At 50.8% G+C, this 25,726-nt stretch overlaps 1 protein-coding gene across 1 annotated transcript in view; it reads right to left on the reverse strand.

Moving 5' to 3' along the window:
• Window positions 1–11,677: 11,677 nt before the first annotated feature.
• The window catches only part of TFCP2L1 (transcription factor CP2 like 1), a 51,613-nt gene continuing 37,564 nt past the window's right edge, over window positions 11,678–25,726 (reverse strand). Inside the window, exons 11-15 of the mRNA XM_062199025.1 lie at window positions 24,185–24,275; window positions 19,024–19,127; window positions 16,948–17,090; window positions 12,785–12,836; window positions 11,678–12,421 (exon numbers count right to left, since the gene is read on the reverse strand). Of these exons, the coding sequence (XP_062055009.1) occupies window positions 12,375–12,421; window positions 12,785–12,836; window positions 16,948–17,090; window positions 19,024–19,127; window positions 24,185–24,275 (437 nt within the window). The 3' untranslated portion in view covers window positions 11,678–12,374. The remainder of the gene's footprint in view (window positions 12,422–12,784; window positions 12,837–16,947; window positions 17,091–19,023; window positions 19,128–24,184; window positions 24,276–25,726) is intronic.

The raw sequence follows: 25,726 nt of genomic DNA on the forward strand, positions 1-25,726 counted from the left end.
TGCAGGTGCAGCACAGCACAGGGAAAGACAGATTGGCAAGAGGAAAAGGGCCTCTGATTCTCTTGGGGCTTCGATGCAGTCTGAATAGACCAGGGGGCAGAGGGAGAGGCTCACCGAGAGCAGAGGAGGGCCCCAGGAAGATGCATGGGGTGGCAGATAGGCCAGCGGCTGCAGGAGGCAGCCTGCTGAACGGCCTCCTACCCTGGGCACTCGACTTCTCTGCGGGCAGCAGTCCAGCTCCCTGCTCCCAGGAGAGAGAATTTACGACTACTAAATTCTTTGGGGAAATTTTTTTTTTTGGGGAGGCTCTGCTTTTTAGGCACAGAGGAGAAAAACAAAAACTGATCACCTCTCCAGGGCAGAATATTCTGGGTCCCTCAGAAGTCTACAAGATCCACAGGGCCTCCCTGATGGGAGCACCCTGCCCAGCCCTCCTCACACTGACCTATTGGACAGTCTGTCCATGCTCAGGCTGCCCATGCGCTGTCCCCTGCCCCTGCACACCAGCTTGTTCCCCGCCAGCCCAGGCAACACCTTCACCAGAGCCTTCAGCTCCCACCGCACCCCCTTGCTATTCACCACCTTGCGGTCGTTTACTCACTCAACAAACACTCCCTGGCAGGTTTCTCCCTGCCAGGCCCTGGCTGGGCTCCAGATTGTCAGCCACCAGGCAGCTCAATCTGTGTGTTCTGGGAGCTGCACCCACTGGAAAGACACACAGACACCTGGTAGTCACAGCCCAGGCACAGGAGTCCAGGCAGTGACAGGGAAGGGCTGGGCTCCAAAGATAGCTGTGAACAAAGAGAATGGAGGAGAGAAAGAGGAGGAAAGAAGGGAGGGAAGAGGAGAGGGAGGGATCGAGGGAGGCCCACTGCCCTCCGGCCACCTTTCTCCTCTCTGGACAGGGCCCAGCCCCTCCCCCCACCCCACACACCCTCTGGAGTAATCAGATATTCCAAGAGCTGTTCCTGCATGATAAGCCTTCTCCAGATAACCCCCTCTCCCCTGTAAATGAGTTTAAATATTGATCCGCCCAATCAAGGCAGGTTAATATTCAACCAGGTCCAGCACGGGCAGCCCTAGGGTGAAGCCATGGGAGGTAAGGATGGTTGGACAGCAGGGGGCGCAGCCTTCTCCAAAAACTGCTCATTCGGAGGCTTGGGCTGGGGGCCCCTCACCCCAGCGTGCTTGTCCCCCTGACGGTCCGAGGGACAGGGACGCTATCCAAGCCCAGAGCTCATGCAGACACCACTGCCCTGAGCACTCTGCTCATCCTCATGCCGGGTCCCCACGCTGCAGGGACCCCCAGAGCCACACCCTCACACCTCACACTGGCAGGGCTGGCCCTTGCTGATCCTGTAGGACCCTTAAGGTGTGGCCCGCTGAGTTGTCCTGCCAGGGTCCATCCTGTCCAACACCATCCAGCTGGGATCCACAGCCTGCCTGACAGTACACATGGACTCACAAACAGTAATGGGGGACCGCACAGCCCAGGACTTGCCAGGATTCGGGAGAAGTCGTTGAGTGTGGCGGCTGGGCTGGCCTTGAGCAGACTGCTGGCCAGCAGGCGGGCAGCCTCCACGCCCACACCCAGGAAGCCCCATCTGCAGCCCGGGTCAGCTTCCCCTAAAGCGAGGATGGGTGGAGCTCAGAACTGCAGCCCAGCTGGGCAGACTCAGGGTGACCTTGGTGCCAGCGGACCTCAGCCTTCTCTCCTTCCCACCCTTAGCTCACTCTCTCCATCACGAAGGCTCATTTCTCACGAGAGGAAGGTGTTTCCAGGCCAGTGGTTTCAAAGTGTGACCCCCTGGAAACCTGTTGTAAGTGCAAATTCTCAGCCCCCGACCCCCACCCTGCCCCTGGCTGGAGGCTGTATGGGTGGGGACCCAGAGCTGGGTCCTGCCAGCCCCCCTGGAGAGTATGGTTCTCGGCTGGGCCTCAAAGTCACCTACAGCCAGTGAGCTGCAAATCTGAATGTAATCTTCCTGTCTCTCACGGGTTCACTGTGTGCCAGGGCCATTCCTTTAACTACCTTAAACTCAGCCAGTACACATTGCGGTCTTATGAGGCAGGCATTCATCCCATTTCCCAGATGAGAAAAGAAAACACAGAAAAGTCACATAACCTTGCTCAAGGTGACAAAAACAAATTAAAGCCAGGCACCATGAGCCATTGCACCAGGGGTTCACCCAATGCAGCCCTTGGATTAGCATCACCTGGAAATGTTCTGGCTTTACAGCTTCGGAGACCCCAGCTCAGAACCTCTGGGCGCAGGGCTCAGCCATCGGTTGATCAAGCCTCCAGCTGATTCTGATGCAGTTCAAGAAATGCAGCCTGAAAATGAGATGTCCCACTGCACTGATCCCAGAAGCCTGGCTGGGGAATGTCTCCTGGGAATGACCCATCTCGCAGTGTGGCTCCGTGTCTGCCCACGGGGAGGCAGCCACTGCAGCTGTGCCTCCCAGGCTCCCTCTCCTAGGGGTGCGAAGGAGCTGTTCTGTCTCTGTGGCCTCCACACCAGGCCACCCTCTTGGCTACACCACACCGCTCCTATGACTTCTGGTTGTGTCTGGGTCCCTTGGAAGCCGAGGCTGCACAGGCCAGAAAGACAGGCAGGCGGGGGCTTGGCTCCTAATGTCTCTGCAGCGTTGGCATACTCCCGGCCCTGAGCTATGAATGTACAGGGTTTGTGCCCCCCAATGTTGTATTGAAGCCTAAACTCCAAGGCCAGGCGCTAGGAGGTGGAACCTTCGGAAGGTGAGTAGGTCATGAGGGTGGAATCGTCAAGAGTGGGAACAGGGCTCTTGTATGAGAGAACCAGAGGCGCTCAGCCCCCGTCCCAGTGAGGGCCCAGTGAGAGGCGCTACCTGTGGGCCAGAACTACTGAGTCTACCGGCACCTTGATCATATCCTTCCCACCCTCCAGAACCTGATAACTTTCTGTTGCTTCATAAGCCACCCACTCAGCACATGGTGCTTTGTGTCAGCAACCCAAGGGATTAAGACACCCAGCATGTTCCTCCTCGGGTTTAGAGTCTCCAGAACGGTTTCCCACACTGCTTAGAACATGCATGTGCACACACACTGCATGAGGCCGTGCCAGTACAGTCAAAGGGCAGGGCAAAGCCAGGAAGAACAGGCCAGGCAGACCACCGGGCAAGTCGGCACCTGCACTGCTAGAGAAAATGAAACAGAGGATTCCAAGTACTGTTTTGTGAAAGTCTTTTTAAATTGAGAGGCAGAGTTACAGAGTTCCCACCTGATGGGTCACTTCCTAAATGCCTGCAACAGCCAGCCAAGACTCCGGATTAAACCTGGAGCCAGGAACGCCACCCAGGTCTCCCATGTAGGTGGCAGGGATGCAGCTACTTGAGCCATCATCTGTTGCCTCCCAGGGTCTGCATTTGCAGGAAGCTGGAGTTGAGAGCCAAAGCAGGGCATTGAACCCCGGGATCTTAACCGGCTTAACCACTTAGGCAAACACCTGCCCCGTGAAATTCTTACCATGTGGGTGTGTACTGTTTAACATCGAAAACTCCTGAGAATTGCCACGCCATCCGCTTCACACACACACACACACACACACACACACTGTGGACATCACTCCTGCTCCGCTACAACAGGCTTCTTTGGGACCTGGAACACCCAGCTGTTTCCCGCCTCTGAGCTCTCTGCCTGCTCTGCATTTCTTTCTTTTTTTTTTTCCTCTTTGTGTGTGTGTATGTGTGTTTAAGATTTATTTTATTTAAAAGGCAGAGTTACAGAGAGAGAAACACACACACACACACACAATATTCCATCTGCTGCTTCACTCCCCAAATGGCCACAACAGATAGAGCTGCGTCAGGCTGAAGCCAGGAGCTCAGTCTCCTACATGGGTGGCAGGAGCCCAACTACCTGAGCCATCACCTGCTGCTCCCAGAGTGCACATCAGCAGGAAGCTGGAATCAGGAACAGAGCCAGAATCTAATCCCAGGCACTCCAATATGTGATGTGGGCATCGCCAGCAGCATCTTACTCACTGAGCCAAAAGCCCACCCCTGCTCCCATGTTCACCTGGGAGCCTTGTCCTGAGCCTGGTTTGTGTACACTGCTTCACAGGCCTTCAGCCCCATGTAGACAGATTGTATTCCTATCTCACAGACGAGGAGCAGCCTGCTCAACATCACATGGATACAGGACGGCAACCCATGACCCGAAGCCCCCCCGCTCTGTTCCTCCCCGGGGGACATGCAGACAAGTGAGAGTGGACTTAACCAGAGTGTGTGGCCATCTGGGGAGTGAACCAGCAGATGGAAGACCTCTCTCTCTGCCTCTCTGTAGCTCTGCCTTTCAAATTCACAAATAAATCTTAAAAAGACTAGTGTTAACTCAGAGTCAGAGCATGGTATGGTGGGTGCCAGGGCCCAGAGGGAAGAAGAGGGAGCCAGGGTTCACTGGATATGGAGACTTCTGGAGATGGATGGTGGTAATGGCTGCGCAAGAATGTGAATGCACTCACCACCACTGAACTGTGTGCTTGGAAATGGTTAGACAGACAATGCTATGTTCGCTTATTTTACCCAAGTTCAAAAACCAAACTGTAGACCTGTGCCACAGGGGCTTCTTACAAATGAGTTTTATTTGCATTCTGACCCAAGCACAGATCCCACACACAGATTTCTCATGTGCACAATGGAACAGTAACAAGTGCAAAATATGCGATACTCCAGGTACAAAATGACATGGCAGGAGGACAACTCCAGTCTCCAGAACCCATCGCACCCACTGGGCCCGGCCCGATCAACACCCCACCACCTTGAGAAACGAATCACCCAGCGTGGAAAAAGGCAGGCCAGTTACATCCTGACAAAAGAGGCACAACTTTAAATACACACACATTAGCAGGACACAGGAGCCTCATTTCCACCATGCGAGAGGGCTGGCAAGGCAGCATCCAGGCCTCATGGAGGCTTCCCAAGCCCAGGTTGTCCCGCCCACCTGAGCACGTGGTCTGGAACCAGGGCCCACACTGGTGCTCATCCAGGTCAGTCTGTTAGCACCTGTAGGACCCTGGCCTGCAGCCTGAGCTATGGAGAGACTCTAAGGAAAAGCATGGAGCCCAGAGCCTGGCCTTGGCCCAGGCCACTCCTCCAGCCACCGTCTACACCCAGCGGGAAGGCAGAGAGGGAGACAGATGCATTCAGAGGCTGGATGAGCTGCAACTGAGCAGCACCACCCCAGCTGCACACTGGGCCACACCGCCTGGAAGTCCTGCCCTGTCAAACTCTGTCCAAGAAACCGGTCCTCGCACCCACCCCACAGAGGCCACCACGGTCCAAATGACGTCCTTCTTAGGAGGCAGGGCAGCAAAACATTTGGGAGGGGGTTGCAGGTCCCCAGAGAGGCCAGGAAGCCCTCAGGCCACAGGGCACTCCCTGGCAGTGAGGCCAGGCCGCTACTCCCAGCGTCCAGTGACCAGGCCACAAGGCCGCCACCCGCAGTGGCTCAGCAGCCCGTGAATGCTAGAACAAGCCCTGGCTCCGTCAGGCCTGGGGACCCTGGCCCCAGGGATTCAGGCCAAAGACCTGACAGTGTCCAGGAACAGGCGAGCAGGCAGGGAAGAGAGAGAAGAAAGGGACTCCGCCTCCCCAGAGACGCGGGGCGGGGGGCTCAACAGGAGGACCAGAGCTTCCCAGGAGTGCTCGCAGCCACCCAGGAAGCAGCATGCTCAGCCGGCAGGGGGCTCAGAGCCCGCTCAGCCGAATCCACGCCTGCTTCACCGCACAAACTGCTGCTTCGGGAGTTAAAGAAGCCCTTGCCGTCCTGGCCTTCCGGCAGCCAGCCCGGCGGGGACGGAGCGTGCTGGAGGAAGGCTCTGTGGCTGGCAGACTGCCTCTGTCTGGCTCTAGAGGGGAAACAGGCTTTAAGGGCCAAGAGGCAAAATCCATACGCTGGCATGGCAGGAAGCAAAGTTTCCACCATTTTTGAACTGATGAACTTCAAAACATACAAAGTATTTTTGGGGTGATATGGTTCTACTAATAAGAAGAGTGGGGCTTTTTTGGGGGGGAAGGGGGAGTATTTTACCTAACTGGGTGCTAGGAGAGTGTTCCCCATCATCAAACAGGCACAAATGCACCGGCCGACCCGAAGAGGCAGGGCAGATGCTGGTCACTGCTGAAGCCGCTTCTTTTGAAGAAAGTCTAGAAACTCCACAGAGAAGAGCCTTACTGTCCCCTACAGCCCACCAGGCCTCCTGGGGATGGAGGGCGTGAGGACCCCTCGGGGGAGCAGGTGGTTTGCTGCCTGCACTGGCAGCCCAAGCTGAGGCAGTGACGGCTCCTCCCCACCCCTCACCCCCTCCAGCTGTCCGGGACAGAGCCACAAATCCACACCTTGGAGTGACTAGCCAGGGCCTCTGCCTCTAAAGCCCCAAACGGTAAGAGGGGAGACGGATGGTCCAGTTCTGGGCCTCGGCATGGGAGCTGCCGCTCAGATGTCACCTGTCACCCAGTGCTGGCAGGCAGTTGACAGGTTGGATGGGGGGGAGGGGCATGTACAGGTGCCTTTGCTGCGTTCAGGAGTCTCAGGGCTCCCCTAGGTGGGTCTCAGGAGGGGAATCCCAGGGCCCTGCCCTTTACAGGCATTGGGAAGGATGGGTGAGCACAGGGGAGCTATAGACATTGCCCAATGGCCAGTCTGACTACTGAGACCTCAGAGTCCACACCCCCGGGAGAAAGGGGCCTGCCAGGAGGCGGTCGTGTGGAAGACTAACTCCAGGGACCTTGCTCTCAGGGCCTGGCAGATAGATGCTAGTTGTCAGCACTGCTCATCTGGCTGCAGGGGCCCACTTAGGGAGCACAGAGTCCTACCCAGGGCAACCTTACCTAACCAGCTCCATTAAAGCCTCTGCAGGTGTCTCCTAAGATCCAAAGGGAATCAGTCGGCAACTCAGGGAGCTTGTCTTCCCCAGCTGCTAAGGTGGTTCTGAGCCAGAGGGGAGCACTCATGTCCACACCCATGCCTACGTGAGCATGCATCTGGGAGGTAGCTGGTGGGGAGCACCGAGGGGCCCTGGAAGTGGGCTGATGGAGAGCAGACCACACTGGGAGCTAGAGAAGATTCCCAGCCATGTCAGCATGCATGCAACCTTGCCACGCAGGAGCACTGCCAACACAGCCAGGACACGCACAGACCAAGGCCACCTGCCTACTGTGTGATTTTGATGCAGAGAAGGGGAAAGACTCTCTGCTCCTCAGATTCACCCCATGACTGCTGGCACAGACTCCCCAGGTCTCCTAGGGAGGAGACAGAAACCCAGAAGCGGTGAGCAAGGGTCTGGGGCCCAGGAACCCTCTGGCTCCTGTTCCCTTCCCTCCTCCTGCACCTCGGGCAGTGCCAACATTGGATCCCTGAGCCCCTGTGCTCCTCTGTTTCCCCACCTTCTCTGAGAGCCCAGGTGTTTCTCCCTCTGCTCCAGGACAACAGCAAAAGAGGCTTTTCCATTTATTTCAACTCGTTAATGATTTTCAGACCGGTCACTCAGGCCAGCCCCTGAAGCAACACTGGACTTGGAAACTTGTCCCACGTGGCTCAGCCAGCTCCAGACGGCTCCAGGTAAGCCTTCTCTGGGTTAATGGCTCTGCTTAAGCGGCCTGAGGTCACTGGGGCAATGCTTGACCTTTGTGTAGGACCCCAAGCCAAGACTCTGAACTCTCCACCCTATCCCTTCCACCCCTCCCCCTGACCCCTGACCCTGACCCCTTCCCCCAAGGAATCCCATTGTTCTCCCACTCAATGGCTTCAGTCTAAGGTGAAGGTGCAGCCTGGTAAACAGGAAACGTTTATCACAACCTTGCAAACAGATGCTGGCCCCACACTTCAGAACTCTGGGCTTTGGGTGTAACTCTGCAAAGCATAGCAGCACTCGGCCCCTCTTCTTTCCCTCTGGGGTCCCCTTCAAAAGGCTGCTGTGGCCAAGCAGAAGCCACAGCCTAAGACGGCCAGGGAAGGGAGTCACCCTTCCCCATAGCAGAGTGCTATGGTCTTTTCTGTATCTCCGTGACATGAGAAGTAACACCCATAGCTTTCTTTCGCAGACAGGACAAACTGCTGAATCACGAAGCTCTGACATTTTGAGACCAAACTGCCCTGTGGGCTCTTCTGATACTTATCATTTTCCATTGTTTTGTCAGCTAGAATATGTCACCACCACCACCTACAGGAAGCAGATGCCAGCACCCATGTCACAGGCATGCCAGAGAAGGAAGATCCTGCTAACAGCAAATAAGATGTAACCGAACTTTATTAATGACCATCTTTTGGAATTCAGAAAAATAAAAATAAAAATTTAGAATTTAAATCTTTCCTGGCATCAGTTGGCCCGGGCAGTGGCATCTCTTGGGTGTGGCGACCAAGGTTACCACGAAAGCTGGATGTCAGAAAGCCAGAAGACCCACAGTCAATATGAGTTCTGGGTCTTCCAGTGGGTGATGGGACCTCAAGTGAATTGTTCCTCTCTGTGGGACTCAGGTTCCTGCTGATTCAAAGAGGAAAGGACTGGTCTTGAGCTTCCCCTAAGTCTAGTGTGTAGAGCTGGAATATGTCCCAGGAAGGACTGCCGAGCACCAGGCAGGGACATGGCCCAGTGCTGCTGAGACAGGAGGGGGAGACGGCAGCAAGAATGGGATGGGAAGACCATTGTAATAATGGTGGAACCAGAACAGGACTGAGTTTTTAAAAAACGGTAGAGGGGGCTTCCCAATGACATCAACATGTCCCCCAAAAAGAGACGCAGTAAGGAGCAGGAACCTTCAGCAAGGGTGCCCAGACAATTGCACAGGTGGGATTAGTGGATATCCACATGCAGAAGGATGAGCTGGAACCCCCGACTCCACACTGTACACATGTACAAAAATCAGCTCAAGATGAACCAAAGATCACTGGGAGTAACAACTAATACCACAAAAATTCTTGGAGGAAAATACACGCATAAGTCTTCTTGACCTTAAGTTAAGTGATGATTTCTTAAATGTGACACCAAAAGCACAAACAGCCAAAGAAAAGATAAGTCTCTTGGATATCATCAAAATTGCAAACTTTGGGGCTTCAAAGGACACTATCACGAAAGTGAAGATGATTCATAGGAGAAAATTCTTACAAATCATACACCCAATAAAGGGCATGCATGTAGGATATACAAAAAATTCAGACAATTCAGGAGCAAAAAGACAAAAAGACCAACTAAGAAGCAGAGGATGGATCTGAATAGACATTTCTCCAAAAACAATGCACAAATGGCAAACAAGTTCAACACAAGTACCTACCAGGGAAATGCTGATCCAAATCACAGGGAGATACCATTTCATATCCACCATGGCACTACAGCCAAAAAAGACAGACAATAGCCAAGTGTTGGTGACATCGTGGAGAAAATGGAAATTTACACCCTGTGTGCAGGAGTGCAAAATGGTGCAGCTGTTAGGAAAAACAGCCTGGCAAGTCTTAAAAAGCTAAACCCAGAGTTACCACGTGACCCAGTCAGTCCATTCCTAAACCTGTTCCCAAGAAACAAAAATAAATGCCCACAAAACTTGTATAAACATTCATAGCAGCATTATCTGTAAGAGCCAAAAAGTAGAAACAATCCAAATGTCCATCTGCTGATGAGCAAACAAAACGTGGTACATCATACGATGTAGTGGCAATAAAAAAAAAAAAGAACAAAGTCCTGTAAATGCTCAACATGGATGATTCCAGAAAACATGCAGGGGAAAGAAGCCAGTCACAATTGACCATGTTGTATGATGCCATATACTGATATGTCCACAAGAAGGAAATCTGTCTACAAAGTAGACACCTGGTTGCCTGTATCTGGAGGAAGTGGGCAGAAAGCAGGGTATTTCAAGCCAAGAGGACAATAAAAATGTCCAAAAATTGATCATGACTCTGAGTTGATTGTGATTCCATGAGTTTTGCTAAAAACCATAGAACTGTACAAGGCTACATCAAAATGTTCATTGAAAAACGGAAATATTATTCAGCTATAAAAAGAATGAAATTCTGTTGTTTGCAGCAAAATGGACACAACTGGAGGACATCAGGTGGAGTGAAATGCAAGCCAGACACAGAAAGACAAACAACCTGTAGGAGCTAAAATTAAAAAAGAAGAAAGGCCTGTGTGTATCAGTATTGTTGCAAATACACTTTTGAGAAACTTTGTTTTATACCTTTGTCAAACCAACAGTTAAGAATGTACACCATGGGGCAGGTGCTGTGGTGTAGCAGGTTAAGCCACCATCTGCAGCACCAGCACGCCAAATGGGCACTGATTCGTGTCCCGGCTGCTCCACTTCTGATTCAGCTCCCTGCTAATGAGCCTAGGAAAGCAACAGAGGATGGCTCAAGTCCTTGGGCCCCTGCACCCACATGGGAGACACAGAAGCTTGGCCCAGCCCAGCCCTGGCCATTGTGGCCATCTGGGGAGTGAATGAGCAGATGGAAGACCTGTCTGTCTCTCCCTCTCTCTACTCTGCCTTTCAAAATAAATATACCTTTTTTAAAAAAGTTATACTATCATAGTTTTAATGATCTGTGATTACTTTAAAATGTATTATCTATGGGTGAAATGGTCATCTTTCCATTTCATTATTGTTTTAGCCATTGTCTATAAATTCCCACTGAATTAGGATCTTGTTGATTTTTACTTGTTAAACTTCTTATTCAGGGAAGTATTAAGAAGCTAAAAATAAGAAAGGGAGAAGCAAAGGGGGTAGGAGGGAGATAGGGGAGGGAGGGAATATCACTATATTCTTAGAATTGTATCTATGAACTATATTGAATCTGTTAAAAACTACTTAAAAATATTTTTTAAAAAGATGTTTACCTTGGTGCAAAAAATTTTGGAAATCGATGCAATTTTTCATAACATGCATTTTTTCCATGTACTTTTTGAAGCTGCCTTGCACACTCAAGTGGGTGAACCATGTGGTGTGTGAATTATACTTCAGTAAAAGCTATTAGCTCCCCCTAGAAACAAGAGAAAGAAATCCAGCGCCAGTCTTCACTGTGTGGGTACACCATGGCTACTGACCCCACAGAGCTGTTTCTGCTGCTAGAAATGGCTTCTTTCAGATGTTAAACTACTTATCACCACCCTATCACTCTATCAGGCAGGTGGCTTTGCTCCTCTGGCCTCCATTTTCCCATCTGCAAAACAAAGGATGCCTGGTTCTGACTACGTTTCAATGCTTTGGAAGGTGAAGCTGAATCAGCAGAGTCCTAGTGCTAGGCCACAGGAACCACAGGCAAGACAAAGACTAATCGCTGAGTCTACCAGTCACTGATATCCAAATGCCATCTCAGGTAGGCCATTTGGAAAGGTGACCCCACCATTCCAAGGTAGGCAAAATACCCTCAACATCCCCTCTGCGATTGCAAAAAGGTCAGAGTGTACAGGAGGCGTCCCACAGAAAACAAAATGTACCTGAGGAACCTGGCAAATTTAGCAGTGAAGAACTACCGTCTTCTCTAAAGAGGATTTTGTAAGTGCATCTGAGAGGGCCTGGTACCATGATGATGGTCAAGGTCATCTGATGATACAATGGAAGGCTCCCTGCCTAGTCCTCCTTGTCCCTGATTGCTCAGGAAATAAAATTATACTAAAGTAGTTCCAGAGGAATCATTTTGTTCCCATCCAGGCAAATGGGCTTTTTCCACCCCTCCAGCAGGCTTTAGAACACCCAGCTGTGTGGCAAGTCGTACATGTACACCAGGGTGCCCACCACGCCAATACAGAGATGGAGATGAGTGCAGCTCTGGGCTTGCAGCAGCAGATCCTTCGAAACGAGGGAGAAGCGAAGGAGCAGAAGGCACAGGATAACGCACGCCCATCCCATCATCCAAGACCAGAACAGCTCACTGAGAAGGGAAACAAACAGCAGGATAGGGCAAATCGCCTCCATCGAGTCCGCGGGGCTGGTCTCGGAGCCAGCCACCAGAGACAGGGTAAAGGGATGGGATGAGGCGAAGCCTTCTGCAGGGCCAGTGAGCAATCAGAAGGGACCAACGAGGTGGTACCAAGAGAGATACCCAGTGAGCCTTCAACTAAGAGGCCGGAGGCCCCACTGTGTCCCTTTAGAATATGAGGGCTAGGAAAAAGAACAAGAAACTGTCCAAAAGCTGGAGGCCAGGAGCCGGGGGAAAAGACCCACTGGCTTTCTGCACACCAGACTTCGTGTCCATGGGCTTCTGCTGGTTGACGGTCTGTGGCTTCCATCGCCTGTGCAGTGCAGGGTCCTTCCCAGCTCCAGGTGGCCAGTGAGGCTGCAGCTTACATCCAAAGGCGTCTGTGGGGCTGGGCACTGGGAGGCAGGTGCATGACCTACTTTCACTCAGAGCCCACATTTCAGGATGACATGGTAGCCGTCATTGCTCTCAGCTGCACAAGAGAAACACTGTGCATATTTCACAGGAAGAAAGGTACATTCTTGCCATACTCGGGGGACCCAAAAGGAATGCTGGTAGGCTACTGGCAAATAAGCCCAAATAAGCCTCAAGGTTGAAGAAAGGACCTATGTCCAAGGGGGCTTTGGGCAAACTGTGGTTTTCATGGATGGAACAGCCCCCAGACCCCTAAAGGCACTCATTGGCTACAACCCACAGAACAAGGGGGAAGTGGCCTTGTGACCATTTGGGGTCTGTGACCCACCCACATGGGCCCAAAAGGCTCCACCCTCAGCCCCTGACCCTGAGTGAGGCATCGCTTCAATCAGACAAGAGATGGTAGGCGGGGGAGCATTACCTTTTAGTGTGCTGAGGGTAAAACAAGATTCATCTTGGAAATTCTGCACCATCTGAAAGGCAAGTGAGAGATGGCGTTCCTCAGCATTGAGCTCACCATTTATGTTAAGGGTAGCAGAGCCTGGGGCAGCGTCTGCACAAACTCAGGAGCCACACATGCTGAGAGAGCCATGAGAGAAAGACAGACAGCAGCCTGGGCGGGGATCGGGATGCTGCCATGGAACACGGGGCCTTGGGGTTGGGTGTTTGTGCTGGTTTTGCTTTGCCTTAGTAACTGGGTCATCCACTCCGTAACGGACATGCGACAGGAACACACATGTGGATGCAAGCTAAGCACCCTGAATCCAAAACTGCAAAACTCAAAATGCTCAAGTGATAATTAAACAGTCTCCAATTTGGAAGCATTCAGGGTTTTTATTGCTTTTTTATTTTTAAATATTTATTTATTTATTTGAAAAGCAGAGTTACAATGGCCAGGTCTGGGTTAGGCTGAAGCCAGGAGCCAAGAACTTCATCCAGATCTCCCATGTGGGTGGGAGGGGCCCAAGCACTTGGGTGGTCTTCCACTGCTTTCCCCAGGCTCATTAACAGGGAGCTGGATCAGAGATGCAGCAGCCAAGACACCAACTGGTGCCCTTACAGGATGCTGGTGTCACAGGTATCAGCTTAACCTGCTACTTCACAGTGCCGGCCCCAGGCATTCCATTTTTAAACTCTGGGATTAGGGATGCTCTACTGTAAAAATCTATGCAAACCTTCCAAACTCCAAAACAAGTCCAAGTCTGAAACAAATGTTTCAGATAAGATATTCAACCTGTATTAGTGGTAAATCAAAAACCACTTAAACTTTCTTTCCCAAAAAACTTTACACATAGAATATGTATGAGGACAATGTATGAGGAATATGCCTGTGTCTGCAGCCATGTCCGGACATGGACAATGTGCCACGGCTTCTTGACGAACTCCCCAGGGACCTCGGACAACAGCCTTTTTGTTCCTGTCTCAAGGTCCACCGGTGAAAGGGTGCTGTTTCAATGATGCGCACAGAGCAATGGCCAGGAGTGGGCAACAGGAAGCAGTTCACAGACTGGACAGGAATGACTATGCATTTTCTCCTAAGAGGCATGTGCCCTGGGAAAACACCTGCAAGTGTGCACAGAGCAGCATCGCTGTCTGCACTCATAGAACTTGAAAGTAGCCCCGGTGTCAGTCAGCAGCAGGCATCTGAACCACGCGTGTCACCCAGCCACACCCCTCCACGCACGCAGAGTTCAGCAATGAAAACAGCCAGTCACAGAGGACTACACCACTAACTCACTTACGTGAAGTTTAAAGCAGGCAAAATTAAATGACATAGCGAAGAGGAACAAGGAAATGATTAATACAAAATGCAGACTAGCGGGAGTGGAAGAGGAAATAACAAGAGCCTAAAGGGGCTTCCGATGGAATAGTCTAGTAACCTGAGGGCACGTGTGTGGGAACGTTAATGATGTTTGTTTTACTCTGCACAAATGCGGTGTACATACCCCACTTACATGTGCTGTATTCCATAATATACATGTAAAGAATATTGAAATTACACACATTCATAAACACACACACACACACCCAGCACAAAAGCTAAAGCAAAGAAAGCCAGCTGATGTTTTAAGGTCTGCTCTGGATTACGACCCCGAATCTTGCAAATCCAGCCACCTGTGGACCCCTGCTCCTCACCGCTTGGGCCTAACGAGGCATGAAGTGCACTTATTCTATATTGCCGGTCTGCTCCATCCAGGACTCCCTGCAGCCCAGCCACATGGGCTTAATCAGTAACTCCTTTGTTTAATTAAGTGCCCTTGCACCCCAGGGGCCGGCTCTGTGGCTGGTTAGCCTGCCTCCAGCCCTCTGGGCAATTAAGAACCAAAGGTTTCCAATTGATTCGGGGTTACGAGGCAAGGAGACTTGGGAATAAGAATCGCCTACTTAGCCAAGGTGGCATTTGAGCCCTGTTCTCTGCTTCACTTACTTCACGGTGACTCTCAGGGCACAGGGCAAGCTGAGGCAGGACGTCCCTCAGAGACCTGTGAAACTACAAGGGTTCCCCACATGCTTGGCTATTGTCTTCACAAATAGAAATTCATTCTGCAATGCAAAGTGACAAGGCTTCCATGCCCCACAGCTGTCCGTGGTTCTGGGCTCCAGCTCCTTCCCAGCTACTCTATAGGAAGCTCTGGTCCAGAGCCCTGGGCTCCATTCTCCTCTCCGAAATGGGGGTGGAGAAAAAAAGTCGCCATTCCTAAAGTCTAGTGGAGTTTAACTGCATGGAAGGAAGCCTGAATTGGTGACAGAAGTAGCAATTTGCAGAAAGCACACAGCTGGATCTTTGTCACGTGCTGTGAACACCCACACCTGCACACACTAGGGCACACACACATACTAGGAATTGCCTGGCACAGCACATCAAACCTATTATCAACTCTTCTAGGAAGAATGAGGACCATAAGGGTCTTTCACATTTCCCTTCTGCTGTTCTATCTCTTGATGTCCTCATCCTGATGATGAGTCATTTCTTAATTAAAGCATCAGGGTGGCCAGCGTTGTGGCGCTGTGGGTTAAGCCTCGCCTGTGACACCGGCATCCTCTATGGGTACCAGTTCGAGTTCTGGCTGCTCTGCTTCCAAGCCAGCTCACCGCTAATGCACCTGGGAAGGCAGCAGAGGATAACCAAGTGCTTGGACCCCTGCACCCACATGGAAGACCCAGATAAAGTTCCAGACAACTAGCTACAACCTGGCTCAGTCCTGGCTATTACAGTGATCTGGGGAATAAGCACATGGAAGATTTCTCAGTCTCTATAACTCTGCCTTTCACAAAAAAAATAAATAAATAAATCTTAAACACACACACACACACACAGAGCAGGAAAAAACCACCTAGCCACCCCCGAGGATTGAGATGAAACATGAGGGGAACGGCAGCCCAATGACAAGTGATCAGAAGACTACCACCAAGGGTGACAACTTAGGAAACACAGATTCCACATTCCAGGCACAAGGAGGTTTCAGCACCACTTGCCCCCCAAAGTAACAAGCACCCGGCAGGCACACACACACACACCCTGCTCAGAGTCTCCTGGCCACTGGCTCTTTTCTCTTTGATCCTGATCATAACGCGCCTGATGGCTGTAACCACCCCTCTTTGCAGATGCTGAGGCGGAGGCTCAGAGAGGTTTGCGACTCTCCCCCGGCCGCTCAGATACAGGGGCGCAGCTCTGGGCGAGGACACCAGGGCAATACCGCAGCCCACGTCTCCTGTGCCTTTCCCAGCCTCCACCCCTGCACCTGTTCTCTAAAATCCTTTCTAGGAAACTTTCCATTTCTGGAATTGACCTGGGCCCTGCTGGGGGCTGAGCAGGGGATTTTGGGAGGAGGTGGGTCTCGTGCTAGCTCAGAGCATGGGTCCCATGGCCGTGCTTCCTCCTTCCCAGCTGAGCCACCTGGCACAGTTCTCAGCCCGGGTGCCTCAGTCTCCCGTCTGTGAGACGGGCCACGAGGAGCGCATGAGTCACTGTGAGAACGCCGACGACAGGAGCCAGGACAGCAGGCACTCCGACGCTGGCACTTGTTGCCCACATTATATGGAAGACAGATCCAGGACAGAGCAAGCCTCTGAAAGCCTCTGCTCGGGACATGCGTAGAAGGCCTAAGTCATCAGCAAGCCTGGCCAGGACATGCGTGGAAGGCCTAACTCGTCAGCAAGCCAGGCCAGTGCCACAGCAGGCACTGCTCCAACAGCACCTGAGCCCTCTGCTGCCCCCGGCCTGGGCCTTGCTCAGGCCTGTGTTGCCACAGACAGACCCAGGCAGGTGGCAGCTCCTTTGCCCTTCATGGAAGCCTTGCTCTCACCTGCAAGTGACAGCCTGCCACCTTTCTCTGATTGCCACAGCCCTGCCCATGAGCACTGTGGGAACAGGGGTGCTCCCTGTGCCTGCTCAGCAACCAGCCACAGCACTGCTCAGCACTCAGACCCACATGTGGCCCCACAACCTCAACGCTCCCACCTCATGGCCCGGCAGGGGGCTGCAGGCGAGCAGGTGGCACGCGGATGAGACACGCAGGGCACCTTTGTGGCCCAGCGCCCAGGTGCTCCTGCCCACTCTGCCCAAGCCCGGCTGTCCCTCACCTCGTTGCTCACTACCACGTGGATGCCCGTGGGGCCCTGCCGGTACACACGGTGGATGTGCTGGGGGGAGATGCTGTACAGATTGGCGATCTTCTCAATCAGCTCCAAGGTGGTCAGCTCCTCCAAGAAGATGGCGTGGTACACTGCAGGAGACACAGCATCCCTCTTTGTAAACGGCCAGCTAAGCGCCATGGGCCTGCCACCACACCCCCACCGAGAACCACTGTGCGGGTGCTCACGCCCGTTGTAAGGGTGCAAGGGGCACCTGGAAGCCACACAGCTGAGGGTGCCACAGCAGGCCCCTGCAGCCATCCGCAGGCCGACAGAGGCTGGGCCCTGCCTCTTTCCTCCTGTTTCGCTCTCTCATGGGGCACTGGTAGAAAATGAGGAGACTCCTGGACTGTCAGACCCAGTGACATCCAGATGGGGGTGAAGTGGAGGCTGGAGCGGTCAGTTTCCAATGTGTGGCCAGATGCACTCTCACTTTGAGAGGGAGGAAGAAATCTGTGTCCCCATCTCATTCTTTCCATCAGTGAAAGACTAGCTGGCTCACAGCAAATTCTGCAGGCACGCAGCATGCACTCAATCGTAAGGGGCCTCAAGTTCCTCAAAAGCAAATGCATTTGGCCAAGTCCTTAGCAGGCCACTTGAGACATCTGCATCCCATACAGCAGTGCCTGGGTCTGAGTCCCAGCTCTGCTTCTCATTCTAGCTTCTTGCTAATGCACACCCTGGGAGACAGCAGAAGCATGGCTCAAGTCCTTGGATCCCTGCCACCCACGTGGGAGACCAGGATGGAGTTCCCAGTACCTGGCTTTAGCCTGGCCCAGCTGTTGTGGGCATCTAGGGAGTGAATCAATGGACAGAAGATCTTTTGCTGTCCCTGTCTCTCTCTCCTTTTCAAAGAAATATAAGTAAATTTGGAGGTCAGCATTGTAGCATACTGGATAAAGCTGCCACTTGCAATGCTAGCATCCTGTATGAGCAGCAGTTCAAGTCCCAGCTGCTCCACTTCTGATCCAGCTCCCTGCTACTGCCCTGGGAAAAGCAGAGGAAGCTGACCCAAGTTCTTGGGCCCCTGCTACTCTCATGGAGACCTGGAAGAAGCTCCTGGCTCCTGGCTTCAGCCTGGCTCCAGCGCTGGCTGTTGTGGCCATTTGGGGAGTGAATCAATGGATGGAAGACCTCTCTCTCTCTCTCTCTCTCTCTCTCTCTCTCTCATTCTTCCAAATAAACAAATAAATCTTTTTAAAAAATACAAAGAAACGTAAATGAATGTTTAAAGAAATGGAATGTGATTAAATGTGAGGTCCCCAAACCTCTTCCTCAACTACGGAACACTTGGCTCAAGACAACATGACTGGAAGCAGGGTACTGTGAAAGCACACACCTGGGATGGCTGCTCTGCAGGGGGTGGCAGAGGTCACGGCTCTGGCCGCATGGCAGGCTGCCTGTCCTAGGGGTCAGACAAGCTGACCCACTGTCGGTCCGGCAGAGCCGAGCCTTGATGCCAACACCAAGCCTCTCGTCCAAGACTCCTTTCTTCATCAGAACCCTAACAGTGCTTCTCTTTGTCACCTTTTCTGAGCCAGTTCCTCTTCCCGATTTTCCTCATAAAACAAACCACAAAGCTAACAAGGCTCTAGGCTGCCACTGTTGGCCTTTGCCCCAGCTGACCGGGGCTGCCAGCAGCAGAGTTGAGTAGAAAGCCGGCCAGCAGCGTGTACCTCACCGCTCCTGCCCCGGGAGCCGTGTGGGGGGAGACGAGCTGCACTGTGGGAGGTCCTGGGTTCCCATTCTGCCTCTGTGCTCACCAGAAGTGAGACCTGGGACAAGTGACCCCTCTCGAGCCCCAGGGTGTGCTGGGAACCCCACGCTGTGCTGCAGCCGCTGCCCCAAGCAGGGCACGCAGTTGTTGGCAGCCCCTTCCTTGCCTGTAGGAATCTGGGAGACATGGACTCCCCCTCCCAGGTTGACCATTGAAAGCACAGATGAGGGCCCAGACACTCACACCTGCGGGAAGTGCAGAGGCCAGGCTGGGGCTAGGGAAGCCAGGCTACAGGGCCCACGACTCACCGCACAGGCTGCTGTCCCCACCGGCCTCTCGCTTCTGCTGTAGGGGCACCCGGCTCTGCTCTAGCTCCTGGCAGACATAAATGGTCATCTTCGGCCTCACGTTCCTGGCAGGACAGAGGAGATAAATAGCATGTACAGTAGACCAGGCGCTACTGCTTCAGAATGTTCCCGAATGTTCCAGAACTCAGGGTGGAAGCAGCAGTGGGGAAGACTCGGGACAAGAGGGCGGCAGGTGAGCAGAATGCTGATCATGGTACGCGCCCCTCCCAGGCCCTGCAAACTGCCCCAGAACACAAATCTCAAGCAGCCTCCCCAGGGTGATGGTAAGAGCACTTTCTTCACCTTCCAGAACATGGCCTGCACAACTCACACCAGCCTCATGCGGCCTGGCCACACCCACCTCCCAGACAACTGACCCCTCCTGAGCTCTGGAGGGCTACAGATGTTCCACCTGTTGCACAGCCCACAGTGGGCAGATCTGGGAATTCAAACCCAGTCCACCCTCACTCTAAAACTGTGCTGCCTGTGGGTGACCATTAAAATTTAAGTCCACTGCAATTAAAGGAAAATGTGTCCATCCCATTAGCTGAAGGGGTTTGGGACCACAGGTGGCCAGAGGCTCCTGGACTGGACCACATGGCTGTTTATTTTTGTTTGTTTGTTTGTTTTTTTTGTTTTCATTTTCAATTCTCTTTATATACAGAAGATCAATTTAGTATAAAGATTTCAACAGTTTGCACCCACATAGAAACACAAAGTGAAACATACTGTTTGAGTACTAGTTATAGCATTAAATCAAAATGTACAGCACATTAGGACAGAGATCCCACATGAGGAGCAAGTGCACAGTGGCTCTTGTTGTTGACCCAACAAATTGACACTCTAGTTTATGGCGCCAGTAACCACCCTAGGCTCTTGTCATGAGTTGCCAAGGCTATGGAAGCCTTCCAAGTTTGCCGACTCTGATCATATTTAGACAAGGTCATAAAAGACAGAGTGAGGATAGTAACCAATGATCCTAAGAGTGGCATTTACCAGGTTTGAACAGTTATACAGCATTAAGTGGGGAAGAGGACCTTCAGTACACACAGGTTGGGAGTAGAGCCATTGGTGGTAGAGTAGAGGTTATGATTACAAAGGAATGAGGCCCAAGTGCGCTAGACAGGGTCTAGAACAAAGGACAGAGTCATTATTAGAGGAGCTAAGAAAGGTGATGTCTAAGCTACAATTAAGTTTTCTGATTGAGAGGCAAATAGAACCTGACAGAAGGGGCTTGATAATAATCTGGTGGGCTTTAGGCCTTGTAAGTTAAGAGGCCCAGACCTATCTATCTCTTCACATGGGGTACATCCTAAGGGAGGTGTGAACCTTCTAGGGGAAGGCACTCTGTTGACCTTCATTACTTGGCTGGCCTGGGAGGAGAGCTGGCCAGGTAAAGGCAGGGGGCATCTCTAACAAGAAATTTACAGTTCTGCCTGCAATGTTGCTGACCCTACTTGACCATACCCTCAGCTGCAGTGGTCACTTTGGAAGTTGGGCTGAGTGAAGGGCTTTTCAGCTTAGAGCCAATAAGATCTGTGGCTCTGACCTGGGCATCCTTCGACTCCAGGGCAGGTCCATTTCCAGTGATCCAACTCTTGGCAGAGCTGCCAGGGCTCTTCACAAGCTGACTTCTGCTGAAGCCCATGCTTACCACATTGAAAGCCACTGCAGTGGACTGGCCTGTTGGGTCTCCTTGAGGGCAGATCACTGTACAGATCAGCCATTAATAGGCCTGCCACCCATTGCTTCTGATGCCTAGCTTTCTTTTCCTCCTGGTTTGTGTTAAAGCAGACCAGAGGATGCAAGTCAAGGGAGTGCCTGTATCCCATCTCTAATCTTCGGTGGCCTGAACTACAAGTCTATAGTCACAGGCATTTTCTGTAGAAGTTTTTCTAAGGTAGACAATGCCCATGAGGAAAATTATATTCTCACTTTAAAACTTTCTTTCCCTTTGGTCTGAAAGGGAGGTTTTTTCTACTTACTGTATACTTCGCTGATGGCGAAGTGAATCTAGCTATGAGATTATTATTTAAGTTCTTATTTTGGCTATACTATTACAGAAAAATGTTAGCCATCTCTTTTATAAGGTCTAAAGATTAAATTGTGCGTCCTACAGATTCCTTCATAATAGTATTAGTTTCCTACCTTGAAGAGAATAGAGAAATGAAAGAATAAGTTGGGCTTAGAATAGAGAAATGAGGGAGCAAGTCCTAGATCGCTTGCTGACAATAGCAATATTACATGAATACTTAGCAAACCGTTTCAACCATTAGATAACAACTTAAGAAAACATTTACCAGAAGGTCCAATGCCTTCTATAAATTTTAAGAATCATGTATCTGAAAACACCTCTTAAATATCTAACATGGTGTAGTTTGTTTAGCCAGTAAACTTAAGCACAACCATCTAAAATGTTTTTAGTTTAAAACATATGATACACAGATTCAGGTCACACGAATTAAAATGTATCTTTGATTGATTTTAGCAGCTTAAATTTATGGACAATCTTATCTATAAGCCATTTAAAATAAAACTCTTAATAAAATTTCCTATGTGGACATACAATATGTACACACATATAACATAGCATAATAGACCAATATAGCAATTCTAATAATAGCTTTTAAAATCTTTAACTCTTTTTGTAGATTGCCAATTGATTTGAATTGCTTTTTGTTTTTAGATTACTTTAACACATTGCTTTAACAGAGCATCAGAGTTTAATTCTATGACAAAGAGAAATTTTGCTTCTTGTGATCTTTTGCTGTGAGGTTTCCTTCCTTTACCTTCTTTCATATTGGTGACCATGTTTCTGTGTTTCTGTGTGTAACACATCTTTAAGCATCTTTTGCAGGGCAGGATGAGTGGCAACAAATTCTTTCAGTTTCTGTTTGCTATGAAAAGTCTTAATTTCACCTTCATTCACAAATGAGAGCTTTGCAGGATATAATATTCTGGGTTGGCAGTTTTTCTCTCTTAGTACCTGGGCTATATCTCGCCATTCCCTTCTAGCTTGTAGGGTTTCTGATGAGAAGTCTGCTGTGAGTCTAATTGGAGATCCTCTGAGAGTGATCTGACGTTTCTCTCTTGCACCTTTTAGAATCTTTTCTTTATGTTTCACTGTGGTGAGTTTGATTACGATGTGTCGTGGTGAGGATCTCTTTTGGTCATGTTTATTAGGGGTTCTATAAGCTTCCTGTACTAAGATGCCTCTGTCCTTCTCCAAACCTGGGAAATTTTCTGCTAGTATCTCACTGAAAATGCCTTCTAATCCTTTCTTCCTCTCCATGCCTTCAGGAACTCCTAGAACCCGAATATTAGGTTTTTTAATAGTATCCTGTAGATTCCCGAGAATATTTTTTAGATTTCTAATTTCTTCTTCTTTTCTTTGGTTTGCCTGTTTCCTTTCCTGTTCTCTGTCTTCTAAGTCTGATATTCTCTCTTCTGCTTTGCCCATTCTGTTTTTAAGGCTCTCTAATGTGTTTGTCATTTGATCTATTGAGTTCTTCATTTCATTGTGGTTTTTTGTCACTATCACAGTTTCATGTTCTACTAGTTGTTTCATTTCATTTTGATTCCTCCTTAATATTTCATTTTCACGAGAGAGATTTTCTATCTTGTCCATTAAGGATTTCTGTAGTTCAAGAATTTGTTTTTGAGAACTTCTTAATGTTCTTATCAATTTTTTGAAATCCGTATCTTGCATTTCTTCGATCTCATCATCTTCATAATCTTGAATTGGGGTGTCTTTTTCATTTGGGGGCGTCATAGTGTCTTCCTTGTTCTTGTTACCTTGGTTTTTGCGTTTGTTGTGTGGCATGTTGGAGATATTTGGTTTCTTCACTGTGGTGTTTTTTCTTGTTACACTATGGCTCTATATTAAGTGGACTGTCTGCTTTAGGTGGAGCCTTAGAGGCTTGAGATAAGTGTGGACTGAGAGCTGGGTTTGGTTCCTCAGGGTTAAGGGTGTGTCAAAGATGACACTCCCAGGTTAGGCGTGGTAAATCTCTTTCTTTTTTTTTTGCTTCAAAAGGGAAGTAATTCCGCACAGCTGAATGTAATTGGAGGTAGTTAGCAGGTAAATGATATACCCACAGGAGCCAGAGATCGGAAGCTCTTTCCCAAGGACCACACAGGGAATCTCTGCTGCCCTCAGTGTGGGCTCCAATTCTCCTGCAGTCTCCCACTGGATTGCCAAGTTAGATCCTAATCTCCTGTTATTTCACCCCTCCCCCCAGAGTCAGGTTTTTCTGCTAGGCTCAGGGCCGGTGCAGACCTGAGGTCGCCCTGCTTATGACGTATGTCAAAATGGCGCCTGCTCTTTGTCTTGCTCGCCTTTGAGGGGTGAGCGGAGAGAAACTCGTGTCCGTATCGGTCACTTCTTTTTTTTTCCCCTCTCTCTTCCAGTTAGCCTGGTGAACTCTTCCCCACGGAGCTTCAAGCCTCGTTCCCTCCAGTCTCCTCTTTCCACCTGCCCGCTGGTGTCTCAGGCTATTGAGATTCGGCTCACCTCGCGTTCCAGCGCTGGTGCGTTTAGTCTGCCGCTGGTGTCCCGAACTTGGGCTCCCACGCTCTCCACGCAGGTCCACTGTGAATCACTAGTTCCGGAAGAATTTCCGCTGCTGTTTCTTCCCCTACTCTTCCTTGACCCTGCAGTATCTCCACTTTTATTAACCTGTGTGTCTTGCTGAACTATCAATGTGCTCCTTCCTATTCCGCCATCTTGCCGCTCCCACATGGCTGTTTAAAACAAATGAAAAAACACCACGGAGGCTCTGCTCCTGAGAACGGCCACGGACACCAAATGCCCTCTTGCAGCCCAGGAGGTGGTGGCCCAGAGCCCAGGACCACAAAGCACAGGAAAACCTGGGCAAGTAGCTCAGAGACTAAGATCTAGAGGCACCCTCACGCCTCAGTCCCAGGAGAGGCAGGGGCCTCCAGGTGGGGCTGCCACAGCTTGCTCGGACTCTCACTCCCTGGCTCCAGCCCTGGCCCCTCTCACTCACTGCACCTGCCCTGCCTCCTGGCACCCACCACGCAGTCCACTCACGGAGTCCAGGCTTGCTGCCACCCAGGCCGGGAGGCAGCCTCCAGCCGGCTGCTGGAAGTCAGTACCCACCTGCCTTTGATGGCATTGAAGAGCCGGATCCCGTCTGCAGGACCACAGATCTGGACGAGATCATCTCGGGACATCTTCAGCAAGTCGGCTCCTAAATGAGAAAACATGGCTGCCCTTCAGGTGGAACACAGGAAAAGGGTTCCAAAGCCATGCACCTGTAGATCCTGCATGGGAGGTGGGGAAAGGGAAAGAGCCAGCCCCACCCTCAGGGGGCACCAGCCATTCCAGGGAGAGAGTAATGGTAAGGAAACAAACATTACCAGAAGATGTAGCCCACGTGGTACCAGAAACCTGGTGCTCACAGTGTGGGTGGACAGAAGCCAGGAGGGCCTCACACCTGTGCCTGCCCTCTTCCCCGCACTTTGTTGCTGTATAATCTATGCATACGTGTATGGACTTTATCAGCACGTTGCCATGGCAACACCTGCAACTCTTGGTGCACAGAGGCACACACCTCACTGGAGGCTAACACCTAGGCCTCGTTTCATAAAAATACCACAAGCCACATGTCTGCTTGTTGGTGGGCATCAGGAGCGCTGTCATGAGCAGCCTCTAGGAGGCGGGGTCACAGGGCATGTAAGCATTTGGCTCTAGACACTGGCCAATGGCTGCCCAAAGTGCAAACCTCCATACAATCCACCAGCAGTGTGCAATGACTGCCCCACATTTACAGCAGCATGGGTAGGGGGTTGGCTGTCCCTTAGCACCAGAGGAGACTGGAGGGTTAAGAAGGAAGTGAGGCATGGGAAAGCTGGATTGAGCTCCTGGCTCCCAGGCTTGGGCTGCCCTAGCTCTGGCTACTGTGTGTATTTGAGGTGTCAAACAGCAGATTATAGCTATCTACCTGTGTCTCTGGCTCCTTACTGAAAGAAAGAAAGGAGAGACAGAGACAGAGAGGGAGAGAAAAGATTTTTAAAGATTTATTTTATTCATTTGAAAGGCAGAGTTACAGAGAGGCAGAGGCAGAGAGAGAGATCTTCCATCCACTGGTTTACTCCCTAGATGGCCACAGTGGCCAGAGCTGGTCCAATCCAAAGCCAGGAGCTTCCTCTGGGTCTTCCCATGCGGGTGCAGGGGCCCAAGGACTTGGGCCATCTTCTACTGCTTTCCCAGGCCATAGCAGAGAGCTGGATCAGAAGTGAAGCAACCAGAACATATGGGATGCTGGCAGTGCCGGCGGCAGCTTTACCAACTGTACCACAGCGCCGGCCCCAGAAGTTAGTTCTTTGATTACATAAGTGTTACAAACTGTCAAGAAATGTTCAGTCTAAAAAGCAATAGAGTACATTTTGAAAACTTGTTTATGATATGCCTTGTGATATAGAAAACTGATGTTATATTGTGCATTTTAGGTCTTATTTATTTTTGTATTAAAATTCTTTTTATATGATAAAAAATAAAAGGAAGTAATGGACAGGCATTTGATGCTGCAGTCAAAAGACTGCCTGGGAGGTCCAAGTTAGAGCATCTGGGTTCAAGTCCTAACTCTACTTCCCATTCCAGCTTCCTCTTCCTGTTAATGCACACCTTGGGAGGCAGCAG

This window comes from Lepus europaeus, chromosome 1, assembly GCF_033115175.1.
Source record: "Lepus europaeus isolate LE1 chromosome 1, mLepTim1.pri, whole genome shotgun sequence".
NCBI classification, from domain to species: Eukaryota; Metazoa; Chordata; class Mammalia; order Lagomorpha; family Leporidae; genus Lepus; species Lepus europaeus.